Source organism: Lethenteron reissneri, chromosome 10 (assembly GCF_015708825.2).
Source record: "Lethenteron reissneri isolate LAM-NWPU_2019-01 chromosome 10, ASM1570882v1, whole genome shotgun sequence".
Lineage (NCBI taxonomy): Eukaryota > Metazoa > Chordata > Hyperoartia > Petromyzontiformes > Petromyzontidae > Lethenteron > Lethenteron reissneri.
The window spans coordinates 5,674,622-5,696,874 of NC_083788.1; the positions used below are offsets into that span (position 1 = coordinate 5,674,622).

Sequence of the window (22,253 nt, forward strand, 5' to 3'; positions counted from 1 at the left end):
GTGTGTGTGGTGTGTGTATGTGGTGTGTGTATGTGGTGTGTGTGTGGTGCGTGTATGTGGTGTGTGGTGAGTGTGTGGTGTGTGTGTGGTGTGTGTGTATGGTGAGTGTGTGGTGTGTGTGTGGTGTCTGTATGTGGTGTGTGTATGTGGTGTGTGTGTGGTGAGTGTGTGGTGTGTGTATAGTGTGTGTGTGGTGTGTGTGTGTGGTGTGTATGGTGTTTGTATGGTGTGTATGTGTGATGTGTGCGGTGTGTCACACCTCAGGCAGGTGTCGCCAGCTGGTGCGAGCGTGCCAGGAGATGAGTCATGCCACGTGACCGTTAATTGGTTTAATTAGGCGTGAGCGCACACGCTAAAGGAGGCTTTAACATCAGTGAAATATTACAAATATTCTCGAAAAACAAAGTGAAAATATACCTTATATTTAGTTAGCATTGCTATTGCTGAAACCATCATGCCAACACTGCATGACACAAACACACAGGACACGTGCCAGACACACACCCTCCAACACGCACGGACACAATACAGTTTATATTCACTCCAAAGGGACAAATATCCTCCATGAACCTAACAGTGGCCATGGTAGGACAATTGCTGTTAGCGAGCACCTCTTAAGGCCGGAAACGACAAACGAGGGCGTGGTGTGGCCAAAAACCACGCCCCGACCGCCTTTGTCTCCCCAGTGCTGTCCACACACCACACCGGGCACTGCTCAGTTAAAGCCAAGTCAACTTAGCGGATGACCCCAGGACCAGAGGTCGCAACCGGGTACCCGATACCCGTACCCTACCCGATACCCGGCTACCCGTACCCGGCCGGGTACGGGTACGGGTAGCCGTTTGCGACCCTGGTGCGGCCCAGGTACGGGTACGGATAGGCCGTGAGTCACTGGTGAGTAACCGTTTGTCACTCAATTCGGGTAGGGTACGGGTAGGGAACGGGAACCCGTACCCGGCCAGGTACGGGTACCGATTTGCGACCCTGGTGCAGCCGGGTACGGGTCCGGGTAAGGAATTAAAACCCGTTTGCGACCTCTGCCCAGGACCGACCGGGGTTTATTAATTCGCCAGCAACGTTAGCAGTGGCCTGGAATCGAACTCGGGTTCCTGGGTTTGCAACGCAGCGTGATAGCCGCTTGTGCCACCGCTCTCACGTACACCCCTACAAAGATAAAGAACCCCCCCCCCTACCCCACACACACATATATAGCCATAACAGACTGTTGGGAGCAAGTGCTGTTAGCGAGTAGCAGCATCTATTACACGTACATGCATACATGCATTGTCCAACACAACAACAACAACCAGTGCCGGATTATCCTATTAGCACAAGAAGCTACATATGCTACGGGCCTCGCACTTTCAAGGTGCCCCGCGCTAAATGCTTTCAAGCTATCAATTCCGGTTCAGTGATTCTGCACTTGCTCTATTACTATAGTACTATACCGCCTTCGACTTTTATGAACGACTGGGTGTTTAAGGTTAGCGATTTGTCGTATTATCTGGCTGTATAGCAAATGAAAAAATTACAATTACTTTACTGTGAAAGTAAAAAATGTGTGTTATAATATTTACGTGTTTTTATTTTATTTAGGGCCCCTTTATAACATATGCTACAGGCCCCGCACTAGCTTAGCCCGGCACTAACAACAACCGCCATTCACCACTAAGTGGCGGTGACGTCACCACGGCGCTTGTGCCAGGCTATGTGCACGTTAAGGCCAACACAGACACACACACACCTACATATAACCTAGTGGTCATCCCATTGGAAGCCATGCTGGTGGTCAGGACATTGCTGGTAATTTTGTTGATGACAGCTTTTCTTCTTTTTCAGGGGTTGCCACCCTGGACAGTCTGGGAATTGGCAGCTGTTTCTGGTGGTGGTGGCAGCAGCAGAAACGGATTTGTCCTGAGATCTGCTACCGCTACCGTGTTGAACTTTATTGCAGTAGACCACGCGCGGCTTCGATAACAGATCTGGTGCCCACCCGAGAAACGCGTCAGGGTTTTGGTCTCCAGTGGGAAACGTGGCAATCCTGATGAAACATCTCTGGCGGCGGCCGTGTTGGTGGCCGTGTACGAACTCTGCGAGTGACTGTTCTGCTCGTGGCCACACATGCCGGTGGCCTTTGTGGTGATGATGGTGGTGTAGTTGGTGGCCTTGTTGGTGATCACGATCCAACTGTTGTTGTTCTTGTTGGTGGTTGCGGCCACCCTGGTGGTTATCCTGCTGTTGTTGATGGCGGCTGTGTTGATAGCAGTCGTGTTGGTGGTCACGCAACGACCGATGGCATTGTTAGAAGTTGTACTGTTGGCCACGCGGTTGTTAGTGATGCTCGGAGCCGTGCTGGTGGCCATACCAGTGGCCTCACTAGCGGTGTTGTTGTTGTTGGTGGCCATGTTGATGGTCATGCTGATATTGTTGCTGCTGGTGGCGGCCATGTTGGTGATACTCCCGCTGTTGTTACTGCCGATGGCACCCGCTGTTGGTGGTAAAACGACTGATGTTGTTGGTCGCCAAACTGGTGGTCAAACTGGTGGCTACACGGCTGTTGCTGCCAGTGGTGGCCATAACGGTGGCCTTGCCGATGGTGTTGTCAGTGGCCATACTGGTGGCCATGTTGCTGATCATGGCCGCCATGCTGATAGTCGCCCTGCTGCTGCTGATGGTGGCGGGCGTGGGGCGCGGTGGCCATCATGTCGGGGGTTACACGGGCCCACACGCCCGTCACGAGCCCCTCCACGCCGCACTCGTTGCGCCCGCGCGCCACGCGCACAAACCCCTCCTCGCCCCACCGCGGCCCCCACGAGTTGGCGCAGATCTGGGCACACGGGAGAGATGAGGGCGGAGGAGTGCCCCACCGTAGCTTTAGCCTCGATCGTTGGGCATCCACGGTGGCGAAATGTTAACTACCTCTCCTGGTATACAGCACGTTGTGGGGGTTTTGATCCCAACCATGACACCTGGATATTTGGAGTTTGCATGTTCTCCCCTTGGTTACGTGGATTTTTCTCCGTGTCTTCCGGTTTTTCCCTCCACATTTAGAATCAACATCACGCGTTTAGAGTATTTGGCTGCTATAAATTTCTACACGATAAGCCACTTCGTTGAGCTATCACTTGTGGCCAGGTCGCTTCTGAAAAAGAGCTACGTAGGTCAGTAGGCCTTACCTGGTAAAATGCGAATAGTTTAGATTATTTATTTAGAACTGTTTTTTTGTGTTTAATTTGTTGTCCTTCCCCCCACTCCTCCGATTAGCACCGTTGACTATGTACGGTGCGTAAGAAGTTCAACGTACCCATGTACATTAACAAGTCGATGACGTGACCCAGCGGTAGCGCTTTTGTCGCTTGTTGCAGACGTTCGCAGTTCCGATCCGGCAGGCCACCCTGGTTAATATTGCGATTGTGCACCGGCCGTAAAAAAATACGATGAAGCGGTCTTGAAACGTCCCGCCGTATGACGTCGTTCGGAACGAATTGGCCAAATTTTCCATACTTGAAAAACCATACCGCAAAATACTCAATCGGGATTATGCAGCAGCAATCATAGCCCTCCCCACCCCGCCCCTTACTGGCAGACTAACACCCACTTGCAGGCCAGGTGCCGAGTCACCGTGCGCCACACAGAGGACAGCTGCCACTGGAAAGTGCCCGAATGCGTTGTGGTTTTTTTCTCTCGTGAATTGTGCTCGTGTACCAACCGCCAACGCAACAGCAGCAGCACCAATTTATTTCATAATAGAGGTTATTTTGGGTTAGATCACGTAAATATATAAATGTTTTTCGTTAAACCTGCCACTACCTGACACGCCCAACTAGTAAGGATTGTCACGTAAACAGAACGTGCCAATTCGTCACTAGTACAGCACTAGTGTGTAGTGTATAGTAGCGTAGTGTATAGTAGTGTGGTGTATAGTGTAGTGTATAGTGGAGTGTATAGTAGTGTGGTGTATAGTGTAGTGTATAGTGTAGTGTATAGTAGTATAGTGTAGTGTATAGTAGTGTAGTGTATAGTGTAGTATACTAGTACAGCACACCAGTGTGTTGGAGAGCCAAGCCACAACATTTACAATCTGAGTACGACGTTTCACCTATAATTACAACTAGCTCCATCAGGCGACAGCCAGATTTGTGGAGAAATCCACCTGTTTCGTTCCTAATAAAGAGGCGTAGATGTGGTAACCACACTTGCGCAAAGTAGGGGGGAGGTGGATTAATGAGTCAACTACATTATGGATGCGCATTAAGCGAACCCATTGATTTTGTCCTTCCTATCCAACGGTAATCCCTATTGAAGTATGGTGGCCTGTATAGACATGAATTTAAACAAGGTATTATTTGATGATTCGCTTCCACACAGCTATCCGAACGGTTAATTTTTATTTATTTATTTCAATTTCGATAGATTATCTAATAAGTCTTGGCCAGTAGTAGCTAGTTTTGCACAGAACTTCAACATTATCAAAATCAATTGTCCTTGTTGGCACGCGTGATCTTCTACTGCTGACACTTGATTTGTTGGAATAAAACTAAAATAAAATAAAACAGTTGACAGATACGGAGGTTTCTGTCGCTAATTTTGCGAGGTAAGTGAACGCGACAGTGGCTGGTGGCGGGGGGGGGCATCATCGGGAGCGCGTCCTCGCCACGTCCACTCACCCAGTACTTGGTGTCGTATCCGTTCGGAGTCCGTTCCTTGCCCCACCTGCGACCGAGAAGGCGGGAGGGAGACGCCAGTCATCATTACGCTTCCATAAACTATTTAATATTTTTTATTTTAACAGGTCAGGCCTCACTGAGCTATATAGGGCTTTCGATTTAAAGCTTTCGTGACTGCAGGGATTCATCTTCTTGGTTCTTTCGGTAAAGTCACGTAGAAGGGAAATAATAAAATAAATAAAATAAAACATCATAAAATAATAATTCCCATAAATATGCTAAATTCCTCTTGATATGCAAATTCCTTTGTCAAGGCGCTCTTCGCCCTCCAACCCAGCTTAAATAGACGCTCCAAGCCTGGGGTGTCTCATTCAGACGCTGTCTCCCCGACAGACCTGTTCTTCACCTGAGGAGGGCTGCTTGCGTTGTGGCCGAAACGTCGTGAGAATTATTTTATTATGTTTTATTTTTATTATTTTATTATTTCCCTTCTACGTGATGACTTTACCGAAAGAACCAAGACGACTATATAGGGCTCTTTTTCAGCAGCGACCTGCCTATCAACGAAGTAGCTCATCATCACGTGCAAATTTGTAGTAGCAAAATACTCTACACGCGTGATGTCGATTGTAAATGTGGAGAGGAAAAGCCAGGGGAGACGGAGAAAAATCCACCCAACCACGGAGAGGGACATGCAAACTTCAAGTAAATTCCTTGTCTGTGCGAACTTTCATGGCGAATAAAACCCTTTCTGATTCTGATTCTGATATAGGCGTCGGGATCGAACCCATGACCTCCTAGATACAAGGTAGTTAACATCTCGCTACCGTGACGCCAACATTAATTCACTCACGTGCGTTTGTCGCTTAGTGTGGGACTTGAACAGAATGCCCGGAGAAACCCCACAGATACGAGTGGAGAACCTTCAATGCACCATCAGAGTATGAGAGCTCGGGGTAAGCATTTACACCATCATACTCTGATGGTGCATTGTCTTTTAGTTGTGCGCCTTTTGGCGGCGTCTGGTCCAACCCATGTGAGACTAGGCTCTAATGAAAGCTGTCTCGGGTGTGGACCAATCAACTTCAAGGACAGTACATACATTATCAGAGTTATGTTTTTTGTTTGCATTATGACTGCAGGTATTGTGGTCTATGTAAACACGACTCCTTATAAAAAAAGGTGTCAGTTTTGTTGCCAGATAGAAGGGTAAAAAACAATTATCATATTTTTTACTGGCGAATGAGGTTCCAATGGTGAACCTTCAATGCCGTTAAAGGGTACGCGACAGGCAGCACCTTTCTGGGTCAGAAGTCGATTTGCTGTACTGCACTGCCCCCTATAGGCGCCGCGTCGGTAAGCAGTGGTGGATGTCCCGAAAAGGCACGATCATCATTGGGACTCTCTGGCCTGACAAGTGGCTTTGCAAGTCTCCCTTGCCTGCCGAGTCCACCAACCCCAGCTGGTGAATTGAATGACAGTGATGATGGCAAAGGTGGCGAAGGTGGTGGTGGTGCGATTGCCGGTGAGGTTGATGATGGTAGTGATGCTGCCAGTGATGGTGCCATCGATGGTGATGATGGTGATGATGTTGATGATGGTGAGGGTGGTGATGCTAGTGATAGTGATGATGGTGGTGATGTTAATAATGCTGGTGATGGAGCCAGTGATGATGATGATGAAGTTGGTGGTGGTGATGGCGCCGGTTATGATGGTGCCCATGATGGTGATAATGTTGATGATGATGGTGATGATGTTCATAATGGTGGTGATGGTGATAATGGTGGTGATGGTGCTGGTGATGATGCTGATGACGCTGGTGATGATAATGAAGTTGGCGGTATTGGTGCCGGTTATGATGTTGATGGTGTTGATGATGATGTTGGTTGTGATGAAGCCGGTGATGATGAAGTTGTTGGTGCTGGTGATGATGGTGATGATGTTGCTGTTGGTTGTGATGAAGCCGGAGATGATGATGATGATGAAGTTGTTGGTGCTGATGATGATGGTGATGATGGTGATGATGGTGATGATGGTGATGATGGTTCCACGCACCCGACGATGCGCACGGAGTGCATCCCGTGGCGCCGGAAGTGCGGCGGATCCGAGGCCGCCGCGTCCGTGTGCGAGTACACGCCCCGCGAGTACACAAACAGGTCCTCGTGTACCTCCATCAGCGCTGGTACCACGCGGAGGAGACACGCAACACAGAGACGCAACACAGAGATAGAGACGCGGCGCAGAGGCACAACCAGGGATACGCTACACAGACATTAAACAGCAACGTATGTACACGTGTGTAGCCAACCGTGCTAATTGGAGGTGCAGGGGAAACACAACAAACTGAACACAAAAAGCAACAACACAGATGATAAAGAACACAGAGACACAAACAGGGACTGCACAACACGGCGAGGAACGCAAACGTGGTCACATGTTGCGACGTACACACACAAACTCACAAAGACAAAGATCCCCCATATAGCCTTAATAAACTGTTGGGGCAAGTGCTGTTAGCGAGCACCTATGAAGGCCGGCACGGCACACAAGGGGGTGGGTGGCCAGCGCCACGCTCGGCCGTCTTTGTCTCCCCAGTGGCGATGTTTACACAATGCACCAGGTACTCATTTGAGGCTGAGTCGACCTAGGGGAGGCTCAGGACCGGTTTAGATATTTGTCACCGGTGTTGGTGGCCGTGAGCGGGAATCGAACTCGGATGGCCGGGTTTGTAGCGCAGCGTAGCGCTGACCGCTACACACACACGCAGACGGACACCTCCTCCATGTCTCTCACCTTGCACTGGGCCGTTCATCATGATCTCCTTCATGATGGCTATCTCCTGCATGCACGCACACAAAGACAAAGATAAAGATCCCCCATATAGCCTTAACAGACTGTAGGGACAAGTGCTGTTAGCGAGCACCTATGAAGGCCCGAACGGTACACGAGGGGGTGGGTGGCCAACACCACGCCCGACCGCCTTTGTCTCCCTAGTGATGATGTTTACACACCGCACCAGGTACTCATTTGAGGCTGAGTCGACCTAGGGGAGGCCCAGGACCGGTTCAGATAATCGTCACTGGTGTTGGCCGTGAGCGGGAATCGAACCCGGGTCGCCGGGTTCATAGCGCAGCGTAGCGCTAACCGCTACACTATCGCTCCCCATGCACGCACACGTCCACACGCACACGCACGCACGCACCAAGGAGTGCCGGTGCGGTGAGTCGTCTGGTGACTTGTGTGGAGCTGCGCAGTGGTGTGGTGTGTTACAGCGCGGTGGTGTGTGGCGAGTGGCGCGGTGTGACTCACGTGGCACAGTGCGGTGATGCGTGGTGGCGAGTGGCTGTGGAACATTGTGGCGAGTGCTGCAGTGCAATGCGGTCTGATGAAGTCCATTGGGTTGTGTGGGGCGGTTCTCACATAAGCTGTGATTATTGTTCGTGCGACCGCACTGGAAGATGCAGGTGTGGTGTGGCGTGATGCATTGTTAGTGTGGTGCGGTGCGATGTGATGCAGTGCGGTGCTCACACCCGTGCCGATGCGGTACGGTGGACCGCACTAGAAGATGTGATTGCGGTGTGACGTGGTGCGTTGCAAGTGTAGTGCAGTGGTTCGCAACCTTTTCGGACTACTGTACCCCCCTTCATCTTCTTGGTTCTTTCGGTAAAGTCACGTAGAAGGGAAGTAAAATAAAACATAATAAAATAATATTTTATTAAAACATAATAAAATAATATTTTATTATGTTTTATTTTTATTATTGTATTACTTCCCTTCTACGTGACTTTACCGAAAGAACCAAGAAGATGAATCCCTGCAGTCACGAAAGCTTTAAATCAAAATCTACCCCCCTTGTTGAATTTGTTTCAACCGAGTTACACCCCCCTTGCCTGACCCAACGTGGTTCTGAGAAATAAATGTATGATGAACATAAATATTTTAACCAAATGTTCCATTTTGTGAGGCATGCTAACTCGCTCGTAACTGCGAGCGAATAAGAATAAATCAACGGACGCTCTGCACACTGTTTACGATTGTTGAATCTAGAAAAGTCTTCTATATGGTTCTAGGTTATGGCTTTACATTTTTGCCGTAGTTAACTTACATTGGCAGATTCATACGCGAGTTTCCACTAATGACTCATTTCAGATATAATTCAACACATTTAGAAATACTCTTTGGTCCTTTCGGTAAAGTCACGTAGGTAGAAAAATAAAAATTTAACCAAAAATAATACATCACGACGTTTCGATCGCAACACAAGCGGTCGTCGTCGGGCAGAAACATAAATAATCCAGCAGTGGAACTGCTGAACCAGCGAGAGAGCTGTTTATAAATCACCTCGCGCAACCCCTGGGATATTGCCACATACCCCCAGGGGTCTGCGTACCCCCAGTTGAGAACCACTGGTGTAGCGCGGTGCTGTGCGGTGTGATGCCGAGTGGTGCGGTGCTCACGTCCGTGGCGATGCGGTACGGCGGGCCGCACTGGAAGATGCGGTTGTCGTTGGCGCTGGGGTTGGGGCACGGGCGCGTGGCCTCGCGACGACCCCGGCCTGACCTCCGGCTTCCCATCATGCACTGCAGCTGTTGGTCTCCCCCCCCAAGTGGGTAGCACTCGTCCGTCACAACGCTGCACGCCGCACACAGCATCATGGTTCATCCACACCATACCGCGCGGCACACACGATGTTTAATCAATGCAGCATCACCTAATTATAACGGTGTCCTTAATTTATTCGGGAAATCGCGCATCTCAAGACCTTTTTACGGGAGGGCCCTGCCACATTGAGATGTTTGGCCATGGAAGTTGACGAACTGCGCGTTTGTCTCAGTGTGGGAGGAAAGCGGAATTCTTCATAAACTTAATTCAGTTCCTGAAGAAGCTCGCAGAGCAAAACGTCGGACGTCACGCAACACAACCCGAACACACACACACGTGTACACATGCACAAACAAACACATACACCCAAAAAACAAAGGCAAAGATCCCCCGTATAGCCTCAATAGACTGTTGGGGCAAGTGCTGTCAGTGGAGCACCTATGAAGGCCGGCAAAGTGCGCGAGGGGGTGGGTGGCCAGCACCACGCCCGGCCGCCTTTGTCTCCCCAAGTGACGATGTTTACAAAGGCAAAGACGCACACCCACACTGGAAACAAATTAAGGAGGTGGTGGGAGGGTGGGACTCACCCAGCGTGGCGCAGGTACCACCAGGCACGGTCCAACCTCCCGTCGCGGCAGCCCCCGGCGGCCCCCTGAGCGGGCCTCCAACCGGGATGAGAGCCCTGGGGGTCACAGGAGAGCAGCTGCTGCGGGGAGAGGCCGTGACGCACGCGGCCCAGGGTCTGGATGGAGAGGCGGTCCGAGGCCACGGCTGCGCGGGCGGGAGAGAGGCACACGGCGTGGGTTACGTTTGTGTCGTCGTTCACGATACTTCCGCGTTGCGTCCGCGTTACGTTCGTGTTATGTTCTCTCTACGTTTTCGTTACGTCCACGTTACGTTCGCGTCGACATCTGCCCGTTGGGTTGGTGAATGATTCAATACAGCGGTCACTCGCTCGCCGGTGGTCCACTTGACCCGCTTAGCCGAATTCTCCGGATATAAAAGACGCTCCCTGAAAGTGAAACGCACCGGCCCGAACTTTGGAGCGATTCTTTTTTTAATGAACGTTGCGTTTAGAAATAAAGGGGGAATGCGGCATTGCGGTGGAGAGCTACCGTCTTCCAGAAGATGATCATAAACGCAATACGTGTTACCCACGTGTCCAACACACGCCACACACACACGTGTTACCCGCATGTCACACACACACACGCCACACACAAGCGTGTTACCCGCATGTCACACACACACACGCCACACACAAGCGTGTTACCCGCATGTCACACACGCACACGCGCACGCCACACACACACGCCACACACACGCGTGTTACCCGCATGTCACACACACGCCACACACACGCGTGTTACCCGCATGTCACACACACACGCCACACACACGCGTGTTACCCGCATGTCACACACACATGCCACACACACGCCACACACACGCGTGTTACCCGCATGTCACACACACACGCCACACACACGCGTGTTACCTGCATGTCACACACACACGCCACACACACGCGTGTTACCCGCATATCACACACACACGCCACACACACACGTGTTACCCGCATGTCACACACACACACGCCACACACAAGCGTGTTACCCGCATGTCACACACGCACACGCGCACGCCACACACACACGTGTTACCCGCATGTCACACACACACACGCCACACACACGCGTGTTACCCGCGGTGGAAAAGGCCCATGACGCGCCGCAGTTGCCCTGGTCTTCGGGCGCGTGGATGAGTCCGGGCCACCTGACCCGGGAGTCAAACTCATCCGGCAAGAAATCACCGTCTCGCATGGGCACCTGCGGGGCCCCATGCAACACGGCACGACGGTACACATTTAAACAGCACGAACTGACGTACACGCTGTACCGGGTACTCATTTAAGGCTGAGCAGACCTAAGGGAAGTCCAGGACCGGTTCAGATATCCGCCACTGTTGTCGGTCATGAGATGGAATAGAACTCGGGTCGTATGGTTTGTAACCGCTCCCCATAAGACACGCAAAGACAAAGATGTCCCGTATAGTCTTAGCAGGCTGTTTAGGAAAGTGCTGTTAGCAAGCACCAATGAAGGCTGGCACGGCACGAGGGGGTGGGTGGCCAGCACCACGCCTGGCCACCTCTGTCCCCCCAGTAGTAATGTTTACACGTCGCACCAGGTAATCATTTGAGGCCGATGATTATCTGGACCAGTCCGGATAAACATCACCAGTTTTTGTGGTCGTGAGCGGGAATCGAACTCGGGTCGCCGGGTTCGTAGCGCAGCGTAGCGCTGACCACTACACTAGGCTCACGCACCCACACTTACACACGAACGTAAACACAGCCACACTTACACGTGCGCAAGGGCGGTGACGTGGTCCGGCAATGGCACATTCGCCGCTCAGTTGCAGAGGCTCGTGGTTGGAGCCCTGCGGCCACCGACTCGTTTGCCACTGCGGGCGTATCGACCGTGAAAATACTGCGCGTCGTCCGCCTCACAGTGAACGTATCCCATCATGCCACTCACAAGTGGAGGCAATTGTGAAACTGCGTCATTATCCAAATTTGCCGCATTTGTTTTTTATCCCAGTGATAGGCCGTGTAAATAAGAATGTGCATGACCCCGTAACGCCAGGCAGTGTATCGGGTATTTTTTCATTCCGATATTAGGAAGCCACTGGAGCGATGCACTTTTGAATCATTTAAATAAAAAACTAATTTCTTTAGAACGTATTTTTGTGTTTACTTTGTTGTCCTTCCCCCACACCTCCGATTAGAACGGTTGCCTACGTACGGTGCTAAAGAAGTTCAATGTACAAGCATACATCGTTGGAATGTATCGTGTGTCGGAAATGTGAATAAATGTAAAAAGAATGACACTGCAAACTGCTCAATTGGGATTTTACGCAGAATAATTGACCCCGTCCCCACTACCGCTGCAAAAACGTGGCAGGAGTCTTCTGAAAATAGAGTCACGAGCCTCGGTGAAGATTTTGTGCGCGAACAAGCGTTAAATCAAACAACACGCACACATACACACTGCGTTCCTGTGGCATAGGATGACCCTGACATTCACACGAGGTTCTGTGACTTGAAAAAAATATACATCACGGCATCCTTAATTTAAATATGAGAGTGGCCCCGTGAGAGTCACAGTTCACATCACACGGGTGACCTCGGGTCTCCCCGTTGGGGGCACTGGTATCGTCATAGCTGCGCGGTGCGTCAACTTTTGCCGTCGTAATTTAAAAATATTCGTGCGCAAGCGGCAGCAGCGGCACAATGATGCCTTGTAAGGACATGCAGATTTCTTTTTTTTTGACAGTCCATGCCCGTGACCATTTATGTACAGCAGCGGTAAAAATGTGGCAACAGATTGCCGTTGTGTGATGGAGACACGCGTTTGCCCGACACAAAAACGTGGGTTTCACCCTTTCTAGGGGGTCATCGGAACTGCAAACTAAAACTAAACTATTTTACCAGGTAAGGCCCACACTGAGCTACGTAGCTCTTGTTCAGAAGCGACCTGGCCATCACAAATGATAGCTCAACCAAGTGGCTTATCGCGTGGAAATTTATAGCGGCCGAATATTCTCAAAGCATGTTTGTAAATTGTGGAGTGAAAAACCTGAGGACACGACCCAGAGAAAAATCCACACGACCACGGGGAGAACATGCAGACTCCAAATATACAGCAGCAGGCGTTCAGGGTCGGGATCGAACCCACGACCTCATGTGTACCAGGCGAGGCAGTCAACATCTCCTAGCCACCGTGATGACGATGAGAGAGAGACATGCAAACTCCAAATATACAGGTGTTCAGGGTCAGGATCGAACCCACAGCTTCCTGTATACCAGGCGAGGTAGTCAACATCTCCTAGCCACCGCGATGATGATGAGAGAGACACGCAAACTCCAAATACACAGCAGCAGGCGTTCAGGATCGGGATTGATATACAGGTGTTCAGGGTCAGGATCGAACCCACAGCTTCCTGTATACCAGGCGAGGTAGTCAACATCTCCTAGCCACCGCGATGATGATGAGAGAGACACGCAAACTCCAAATACACAGCAGCAGGCGTTCAGGATCGGGATTGAACCCACGACCTCCTGTGTACCAGGCGAGGTAGTCAACATCTCCTAGCCACCGTGATGACGATGAGAGAGAGACATGCAAACTCCAAATATGCAGGTGTTCAGGGTCAGGATCGAACCCACAGCTTCCTGTATACCAGGCGAGGTAGTCAACATCTCCTAGCCCACCGCGATGATGATGAGAGAGACACGCAAACTCCAAATACACAGCAGCAGGCGTTCAGGGTCGGGATTGAACCCACGACCTCCTGTGTACCAGGCGAGGTAGTAAACATCTCCTAGCCACCGTGATGATGAGAGAGAGACACGCAAACTCCAAATACACAGCAGCAGGCGTTCAGGGTCGGGATCGAACCCACGACCTCATGTGTACCAGGCGAGGTAGTCAACATCTCCTAGCCACCGTGATGATAATGAGAGAGAGACACGCAAGCTCCAAATATACAGCAGGCGTTCAGGGTCGGGATCGAACCCACGACCTCCTGTGTACCAGGCGAGGTAGTCAACATCTCCTAGCCACCGTGATGATGATGAGAGAGAGACATGCAAACTCCAAATATACAGGTGTTCAGGGTCAGGATCGAACCCACAGCTTCCTGTATACCAGGCGAGGTAGTCAACATCTCCTAGCCACCGCGATGATGATGAGAGAGACACGCAAACTCCAAATACACAGCAGCAAGCGTTCAGGGTCGGGATTGAACCCACGACCTCCTGTGTACCAGGCGAGGTAGTCAACATCTCCTAGCCACCGTGATGATGAGAGAGAGACACGCAAACTCCAAATACACAGCAGCAGGCGTTCAGGGTCGGGATCGAACCCACGACCTCATGTGTACCAGGCGAGGTAGTCAACATCTCCTAGCCACCGTGATGATAATGAGAGAGAGACACGCAAGCTCCAAATATACAGCAGGCGTTCAGGGTCGGGATCGAACCCACAGCTTCCTGTATACCAGGCGAGGGAGTTAACATCTCGTCACTGTGGCGCCCAGCCAAGGTGTGCACAAGGGCTGATTGGGTCAGGCCCCAGGCTCGGTGAGTCTCCAACTCCTTTTCAGAGTGAGCAGTAATTGCCAGGTTATTGGCATCCATAACCAATAAGCATCCATTCCTTGACGACATCAAGGCAGGCATCTATCGGTATCCAATTGCATCTTTGGCAGATAGAAATTCCTCTTTGTACATCCATGAATAGCTTTTTAAACTACGTGTGGGGGCCAAAGGACATCCCTCCCACACCCTAAGGCGAATAGAAAATGGCTCTGACTCCCGGCCACGTAGAATACGCAAACACACATACAGATACATACCCAGGACACTTGTAAACACAAAAAAAGACATCTATGAAGGCCGGCACGGCACACGAGGAGGTGGGTGGCCAGCACCACGCCCGACCGACTTTCTCTCCCTAGCGGCGATCATCACACGCCGCACCAGGCCGAGTCGACCTAGGGGAGGCCCAGGACCGGTTCAAATATTCGCCACCGTTATTGGTCGTGAGCGGGAAACGAACTCGGGTGGCCAGGTTTGTAGCGCAGTGTGCCAACCGCTGCACTACTGCTCCCCGCATTACAAACATACGCACACACACACCAACAGACAAAGTCACACACGGGCGCGTGCGTATTCGTGTAGTCGCGTACGCGCACGGACGTCATGGCCAGCACGGCGGGGTCAGGCTGGGCAGTGCCCAGGCGGGTGGACATGCCGTCCTCCAGGGACAGGCCCCAGAACGAGGTGTAGTTGGAGGCTGTCCACCTGCAAGGGGTGACGGGCAGGGTGACGGGTTATGGGTTAGGGCACGGGGACGGCAACCGAAATAACAAGAAAAGATTATTTTTTCGAATTCGGTAAAAAAAAAGATAAATAATTAAAGAGCCGCAACGCGTCTGAGTACGAGACGATGGTCCCTTAATGAATAACGTCACGAAGCTGTCCTTGAAGAGCCGCCGACCCCTAGGTTAGGGGTTAGAGTCGAGGTCAAGCTTAGAGTTAGGTTTAGTGTTAGGGATAGAGTAGGGGTTGAATTCGCACCTCCGATTAGCATTGGAGTTTGGGATGAGTTGGAGTTCTAGTTTGGGTTGGATACAGAGTTAGGATGAGAGTCAGGGATTGCGTTAGGGTTAGACAGATGCGGTTCGTCCACGCTGCCCCACCAAGCAGCTGGAGATGAGAAATGATATTCCTAATTAAAAATACTTTTCTATACATTGTATTGTTGTGTTAAAAATATATATAATGATTCCTTCAACGTGAATTGCCTAATGAAGATAACATTTAAAATTGTTCATAGTAGAAACCACTGCAACAGTCTGATTTGTGCCTCGGGGGGAGGGGGGGGGTCTTGGTGCAGCTGTGAAGGCGTCCGAGTGAGAGATGTCCCTTCATTCATTGCGATCAGCTTCCCATTAAAGCCACGCCGTTTGAGACCCATTCAGGGCGGTGAAAATGTGCCCATAGCTGTAATTACGATGTCACAAGGCTAGGTCGCGCTGTGCAGGTCAGGGGCCATCCATTGAGTAGGTAACTCAATAATCTGTCAAAACTTGACCCCTGTATGCACGCAAACTTTTTACACCCCCCCACCCCCACCACCTGCGTACATACGCCTGACCCCCCCCCCCCCCACCCCGAATCCTATAGAATGGCCGATATTTAATCAACGCAGAACGATCAATGATTAATAATATTAACGTGTTTAAGCAAACACATAGTCCACCGCCGGACTATGTAACTAATTTGAAGGCCAATGTAGACAAATTATTATCGAGGCTTCACCCCCCACCCCCCTTCCCTATGCGTACATTGTCAGTAGAGCCCCCACACGCAAGCAAACGTATTTGGGTTAACCCCCCTTCCCCTCCATGCGTACGTACTCCATGGATGGCCCCTCACGGCCTACACGCGCTAGGCTTTAGCCAGTGTCAAAGGGGTTATGTCGTGTGGACTTGAGGGTCATGGGAACAGCATTTGAGTGCTTTGTTGTTTTGTTTCGTATTGGTCATAAATGCCGACTATTGGTAGATAAGACACTTATATCACTTTCACGGGAAGGCCAAAAGCATGACGAGGTTTTTCTTCATTAGGGGCCGTCCATAAATGACGTCACGCGATTTTGGACGATTTTTTACCCCCCCCCCCCCCCATCGTCACACGGCGTCACAAAAAGTCAGACCCCCCCCCTTCAAATATGACATCACAAAGCTCTGCCCCCCCCCACCCCCCCAAATAAATAAAAGATGCTTCAAATCGCTTTAAACTATTGTCATTCTAGTGCGGATTTAATGTGGCGCTGCAATCTGATATTGTAGGAGAAAACATCACACATCGTCACAAATATCTGACACCCCCCCCCCCCCCCAGGTGTGTGACATCATTTATGGACGGCCCCTTAGAAGACAATATTTTCAGAGGTCACTCACAGCAGCCCCACCTCGTGGAGATGTCCCGAGCCGCCACTGGGGTTAGAGTTAGGGTCAGAGTCGGGGTTTGGGATTCGAGTAGCGAGGTTGGAGTTAAGAGCCAGAGTTGTGGTTAGTCTCGGGTTAGGGGCGTAATGCTCGAACACGCTTGCCACGCAGCGATTCGATTAGAAAAAAACGATTCAACGCGTTTGACATCTTCGTGAACGGCAGTGCCTCTCCCGGCCGCAGGGGGGTTTCAGAAGAAAAGTCGCTTCCTGTCCAAGCGATCGTGCCCTGAAGCACGGACATCAGTCGAAGTGCTGTGACACCACAGGTGTGTGCACGGTGCATGTAGTGCGTGCATACCCATACGGTCCATGGTTCACGCGTGCGATCAGCTCTGGCCTCACAAGGCACGGGTTCTGCTCGCATGACCACGCGTCCTGCTCACACACACTACACGCAAAGACAAAAATCCCCCGTGCGACCTTTAACAGGCTGGGGCAAGGGCTGTTAGCGAGCACCTGTTTAGGTCGGCACGAGGCGTGGGTGAGGCCAGCGCCATGCCCCAGCCACCTTTGTCTCTCCAATGCTGATGCTGTACGTGCCGCACTAGGTACTCATTTTTTCAGGCCGAGTCAATCTTGCGGTGGCACACGGGACCGATCCTGATTGCATCCGCCACTGATGTTGGCCGTGAGTGGGAAGCCGAACTCGGGTTGCCACCACTCCACACACGTTACACACGTTACACACACACACACGTGACACGTGTGTTACATGCGATGCACACATGACGAGCGTGTTACACACGTGTCGTACGTGCGTAACATACGACGCACACGCGTATAACGCATGCGATAACGCGTGTGATGCACATGACACGTGCGTACTATACACGTGCTACACACGTGGTACGCACGTGCATGGTACGCACACATGGTACGCATGCGTTACACACGTGTTACATGCACACACGTATGTGTATGACACTCATGTTCCACCCCGTGTCGACTCACCACAGGTTGCAGTTGTCGCGGTACCGGCTGCCGGCTGGGAACTTCTGCCCCCCACGCATGCACCCTGGGCAGACAGAGAGGGAGGAGAGGCGACAGACGGTGAAATATGGGGGCGGGGGGGGGCATCGGCAGACACTGTCAATCAGCGCTCATCTCAACCGAGACATCATCAGCCGGGCTACAGCAACCCTGACTGCGAGCAAGGCTAGCCACAGCTGCCACTGAGAGTGCGTAACACCGTAACCCCTGTCCCTCACATTTCCATGCGAACCTTAATACAAATCCCAAATCAGAATTTCAAAATGTGTACATTTTTGGACTTCGGATTTTTACGACAATTTTGAGGTACATTTTTTTTTATTTTATTTTTTGCACAATCTCCATAAAGTACAAACTTAACACGCTGACAGAAGCCAACATAACGTCACTTTTGACCCGGAAGAGATCGCAAATAACATCATGGAATCGATATCACTTCCCGTGACCTCACATTGTTTGGATCGTCCGAAATGTTGCATCTTGACCGACTCTGCTCCACGGCCAGCCAAAAGCCGCTGCGAGGCTGCATGACCGCAGCTTCTCGCGATGACTTTATTCTCCTTGACGAGATCGGCAAGGTATCTAAATCATGTAATAACTTAACGCCTCTCCGTGCCAACAAAAGTGACAGTTGCCCGCTGACGGCAGGCGGCTACGCCACTTTAGGGCGAGAAAGCGTGGACCGTGATGTCGCAGGTAGCAATCGGCCGAATTGTCGCAGAAACACCTTGGGCCAGATTTTTATCCCTTACATTTTTTTTTCCGCATTCGTCCTAATGCGGAATGCTTCGTCAGGGGCCAGCGGACTCGACGCTCGCTCGCTCGCTCGCTGTCGAGTGCAAGCATGCACGCATACACGCGCGCGCTCAGTAAAGCGGAGTAGTTCAAACAACGGCAGAGCAAAAAAATGTGAACTATTAGAGCAAAGTCCATTCGCTAAACCCCAAACGATGACAAGGGCGAATGTTGACTGCACGCGTCGCTGCCTTTGGAATCTGTCCATCCCTTGCTGGGCCCTGTGCGCCTCTTTGGCATGTGGCGAAAATAATAACAAGTTTTACTGTATTTTAAGGATCGTGACGCACATTTTACCCTGCAGTGCGTTTTAAAAGCGTACGTTTGGGTGCGCGTTATAATCCGGTATCGGTGGTCTCTTAACAGCACTTGCCGCAAAACGTCCGTCGAGGCAATAAGGGGGACCTTTGTCTTTGTTTGACCACATTTGTATCACATCGTTGACGCCAGACACAACATTAGGGTGTGTGTACTACTTTCCAGAGCACCTTGTAATCTGACAGGCCTTTTTCAATCCACTGCTGGATGAGATCGCTCGCCACCATTGTCAGCCTTGGCTGGGAATTTAACTCAGGCTGTCGCCAGGTTCAGAGCTCGGGGCTCAAATCGCTGACTTCCCACTCGCCGTCAGCGAGCACTTATTAAGAAGGCCGGCACGCTGCACCAGGTGGCTGCGGGCACGACCACCACCACAGCCTCTGTCTCTTCAGTCCGTTGATGATGTTTAAACACCGTACACCAGGTACTCATTTAAGTAAGGCCTAAGGTAGGCCCCGGTTTAGATATCACTCGCCACCGATGTTTGGGAATGAAATTCAAGAACAGCAAACCAAACTAATGAACCATTAATTAACTATTTTTATTTTACCAGGTAAGGCTTACTGAGCTGTATATCTCTTTTTCAGAAGCCATCTGGCCACAAATGAAAGCTCAAGGAAAGTAGCTTATCATCATGTGGAAATTATTTTTAGCAGCCATATACAGCACTCTAAAACTCATGTTTCTAAATGTTGAGTGAAAAACCAGAGGATCCGGAGAAAAATCCACATGACCACGGGAAATCCACATGACCACAGTACTAAAATCCACATGACCACAGTACTAAAATCCACATGACCACAGTACTCTAAAACTAAAACTCATGTTTCTTAATGTTGAGGGGAAAACCAGAGGATCCGGAGAGAAATCCACATGACCACAGGAAGAGAGAATAGAGAATATGCAAACTCCACAAACAGCAAGCGTCAAGGTCGGGATCGAACCCATGACCTCCTGTACACCAGGCGAGGCAATTAACATCTCGCCACCGTGGCACCCCAAACTGAAAGCCTACAGCAGTAATACTTTGCGAAACAGCCCACAGTCCACAGTCAGCTGTTTGCTAAAAGGTTACACAATTTTAAAAACTGACCGTCTATGAGTCAATCAGGGGTTGGTTGGTCAGTCAGTCAGTGACACCGGAAAGCGCGAGTCATTTCCGTAGCCAATACAGAGCTGTATAATGACTCATTCTGTCCGGAAGGAGCCAGGGGGACCTGCGGTATCAATGATGAGCTGAGTACGAACAATGATGTTTGTGACAGGGGTAAGTAAAGTAAAAAAAAACAACCCCCTTGGCCTAAACATTTTCAACCAGGCTAATCCTTTGCTGCTGCTGCGTTGGCAAGGGGGTGCACAAGCACGATCACCATCAACACAAACCCGACGCGTTCGTCAATTACACCGTTTTGCGGCTTCAAAGAATAAAAGTGATACAATCGGCGACGTTTTGTGCAATGGGTCTTCTGAGCAACACGAGTAGAGAGCTCAGAGAGACGGAGCGGATGTCAAGAGCTGGAGGACCACACTTTACACCGTGGGGCCTGATGAAATTACATTAACAACATTCCAATTCATCTTCTTGGTTCTTTCGGTAAAGTCACGTAGAAGAGAAATAATAAAATAATAATAATAAAACATACTAAAATATTATTTTAAAATAAAATAATAAAAATAAAGCATAATAAAATAATATTATTTCCCTTTTACGTGACTTTACCGAAAGAACCAAGAAGATGAATCCCTGCATTCACGAAAGCTTTAAATCGAAACATTCCAATTGCCAGTTTTTAAGTAGGCATATGAATATAGTAAGTACCTACTCGTAGCTAAGGATTGTTTGGGCTAACAAGGGATTCAGGTGAGCCATGCAATGCCATCTTATTAGCGATTGTAGTTTGTATAAATATCCATCCCATCTATGGAGGTGGGTTGAATGCTGCTGCCACATCGCTGTTATGGGGAGCAAACTGGACTTGTCATCGGACCCCGTTTTGCCAATATCAAAGGATGAAAATTTGAGAATATGTTTGTACCCTTTCTGGCAATAAAACAGGAGGTATTAAGATGTTCAAACATCAAATAGAAACCTTTGGCAAGGCATCAAGTCTGCATTAACCACACGTACTTGTGGCAAAACATGCAAAAAAAACATGCTCTGATAATATATGCACCGTCTTTGAAACCGATTGGCCTACACCAGAAACAGAAGGCTGGACATCTGGTTAATGGAGACTTGATTGCAGTTAACAAGGCGGCAACAAATACCCACTGAAGGGAGGTCTTTCTGCCAGCTGTGACGAGAGGAGCAAGCACTTGCAGGGCTGCGCCTTCATCTTCCATAAAGACAGGCTGGTGAAATTTCATGGTTCAGTTCATATGTCTCTGAATCACCCACCCCACCACCCATAGCCTCGCATTCCACAGAGTACAGTCAACCCATCTCTCCTCCTAGTTCACTTTAGCTTACAGCACTCCATCAAGCCACTGCGGGGGTTGTTTGACCATACTTCACCATGCCGGCCAGTGCAGATTGGTTGGTAATAGGAGCTGGGGGAGGAGGAGGGGGGGGGGGTGCATGACTGATTCAGATGTCGCTCGCCACTGACGTGAGTCGTGGTCAGGAATCGAACTCAGGTCGCCGGGTTCACAGCGGGGTGCGCTAACCACTGCGCCACCACTCCACCCCAACTTGATATTGGCAAATGCTGTTATTATGGGAATGGTACCGAGATAGAGTGTAATTTACCATTGAGAATGGGAGCATTGGCCTCGTGGTTAACACGCTGCACTGTGGACCCAGCGACTCGAGTCTGATACCCAGTCATGGCGGACATCAGTGGCATGCGATCTGTACAGGTCCTGGGCACCTACCCGACAGTCGTATGGTCAAAAAGCCCCGTGACGCACATGGTCTGGGAGGGCATTCATCCAGCAGTGGATCGACAAAGGGGCTGTAAATTATTTTAGTTACGATCTCGTAAACTATTACACACATGAATGAAACACCCCAGGCTTGGAGCGTATATTTAAGCTGGGTTGGAGGGGGAAGAGCGCCTTGACAAAATAATTTATTTTGTCAAGGCGCTCTTCCCCCTCCAACCCAGCTTCCCCCTCCAACCCAGCCTAAATATACGCTCCAAGCCTGGGGTCTTTCATTCAGACGCTGTCTTCCCGACAGACCTGTTCTTCACCTGAGGACGGCTGCTTGCGTTGTGGCCGAAACGTCGTGAGAATTATTTTATTATGTTTTATTTTTATTATTTTATTATTTCCCTTCTACGTGACTTTACCGAAAGAA

The 22,253-nt window shown here is 50.3% G+C and overlaps 2 protein-coding genes across 4 annotated transcripts in view; both read right to left on the reverse strand.

Moving 5' to 3' along the window:
• Nucleotides 1-314: 314 nt before the first annotated feature.
• Nucleotides 315-22,253, reverse strand: part of LOC133340854 (tubulointerstitial nephritis antigen-like) — a 32,101-nt gene continuing 10,162 nt past the window's right edge. For 2 of the 3 annotated variants that reach the window (XM_061549292.1, XM_061549291.1), the window contains exons 3-12: nucleotides 17,801-17,864; nucleotides 17,148-17,237; nucleotides 15,021-15,135; nucleotides 10,975-11,098; nucleotides 9,857-10,040; nucleotides 9,125-9,299; nucleotides 7,443-7,506; nucleotides 6,723-6,846; nucleotides 4,668-4,713; nucleotides 315-2,827 (exon numbers count right to left, since the gene is read on the reverse strand). In XM_061549292.1, the coding sequence (XP_061405276.1) occupies nucleotides 2,603-2,827; nucleotides 4,668-4,713; nucleotides 6,723-6,846; nucleotides 7,443-7,506; nucleotides 9,125-9,299; nucleotides 9,857-10,040; nucleotides 10,975-11,098; nucleotides 15,021-15,135; nucleotides 17,148-17,237; nucleotides 17,801-17,864 (1,211 nt within the window). In that variant the 3' untranslated portion in view covers nucleotides 315-2,602. The remainder of the gene's footprint in view (nucleotides 2,828-4,667; nucleotides 4,714-6,722; nucleotides 6,847-7,442; nucleotides 7,507-9,124; nucleotides 9,300-9,856; nucleotides 10,041-10,974; nucleotides 11,099-15,020; nucleotides 15,136-17,147; nucleotides 17,238-17,800; nucleotides 17,865-22,253) is intronic. The other variant, XM_061549293.1, reaches the window with a different exon arrangement.
• The window catches only part of LOC133340837 (sarcoplasmic reticulum histidine-rich calcium-binding protein-like), a 316,152-nt gene continuing 316,047 nt past the window's right edge, over nucleotides 22,149-22,253 (reverse strand). Inside the window, exon 7 of the transcript XR_009754948.1 lies at nucleotides 22,149-22,228. The gene's annotated coding sequence lies outside the window, so the exon portion shown is untranslated. The remainder of the gene's footprint in view (nucleotides 22,229-22,253) is intronic.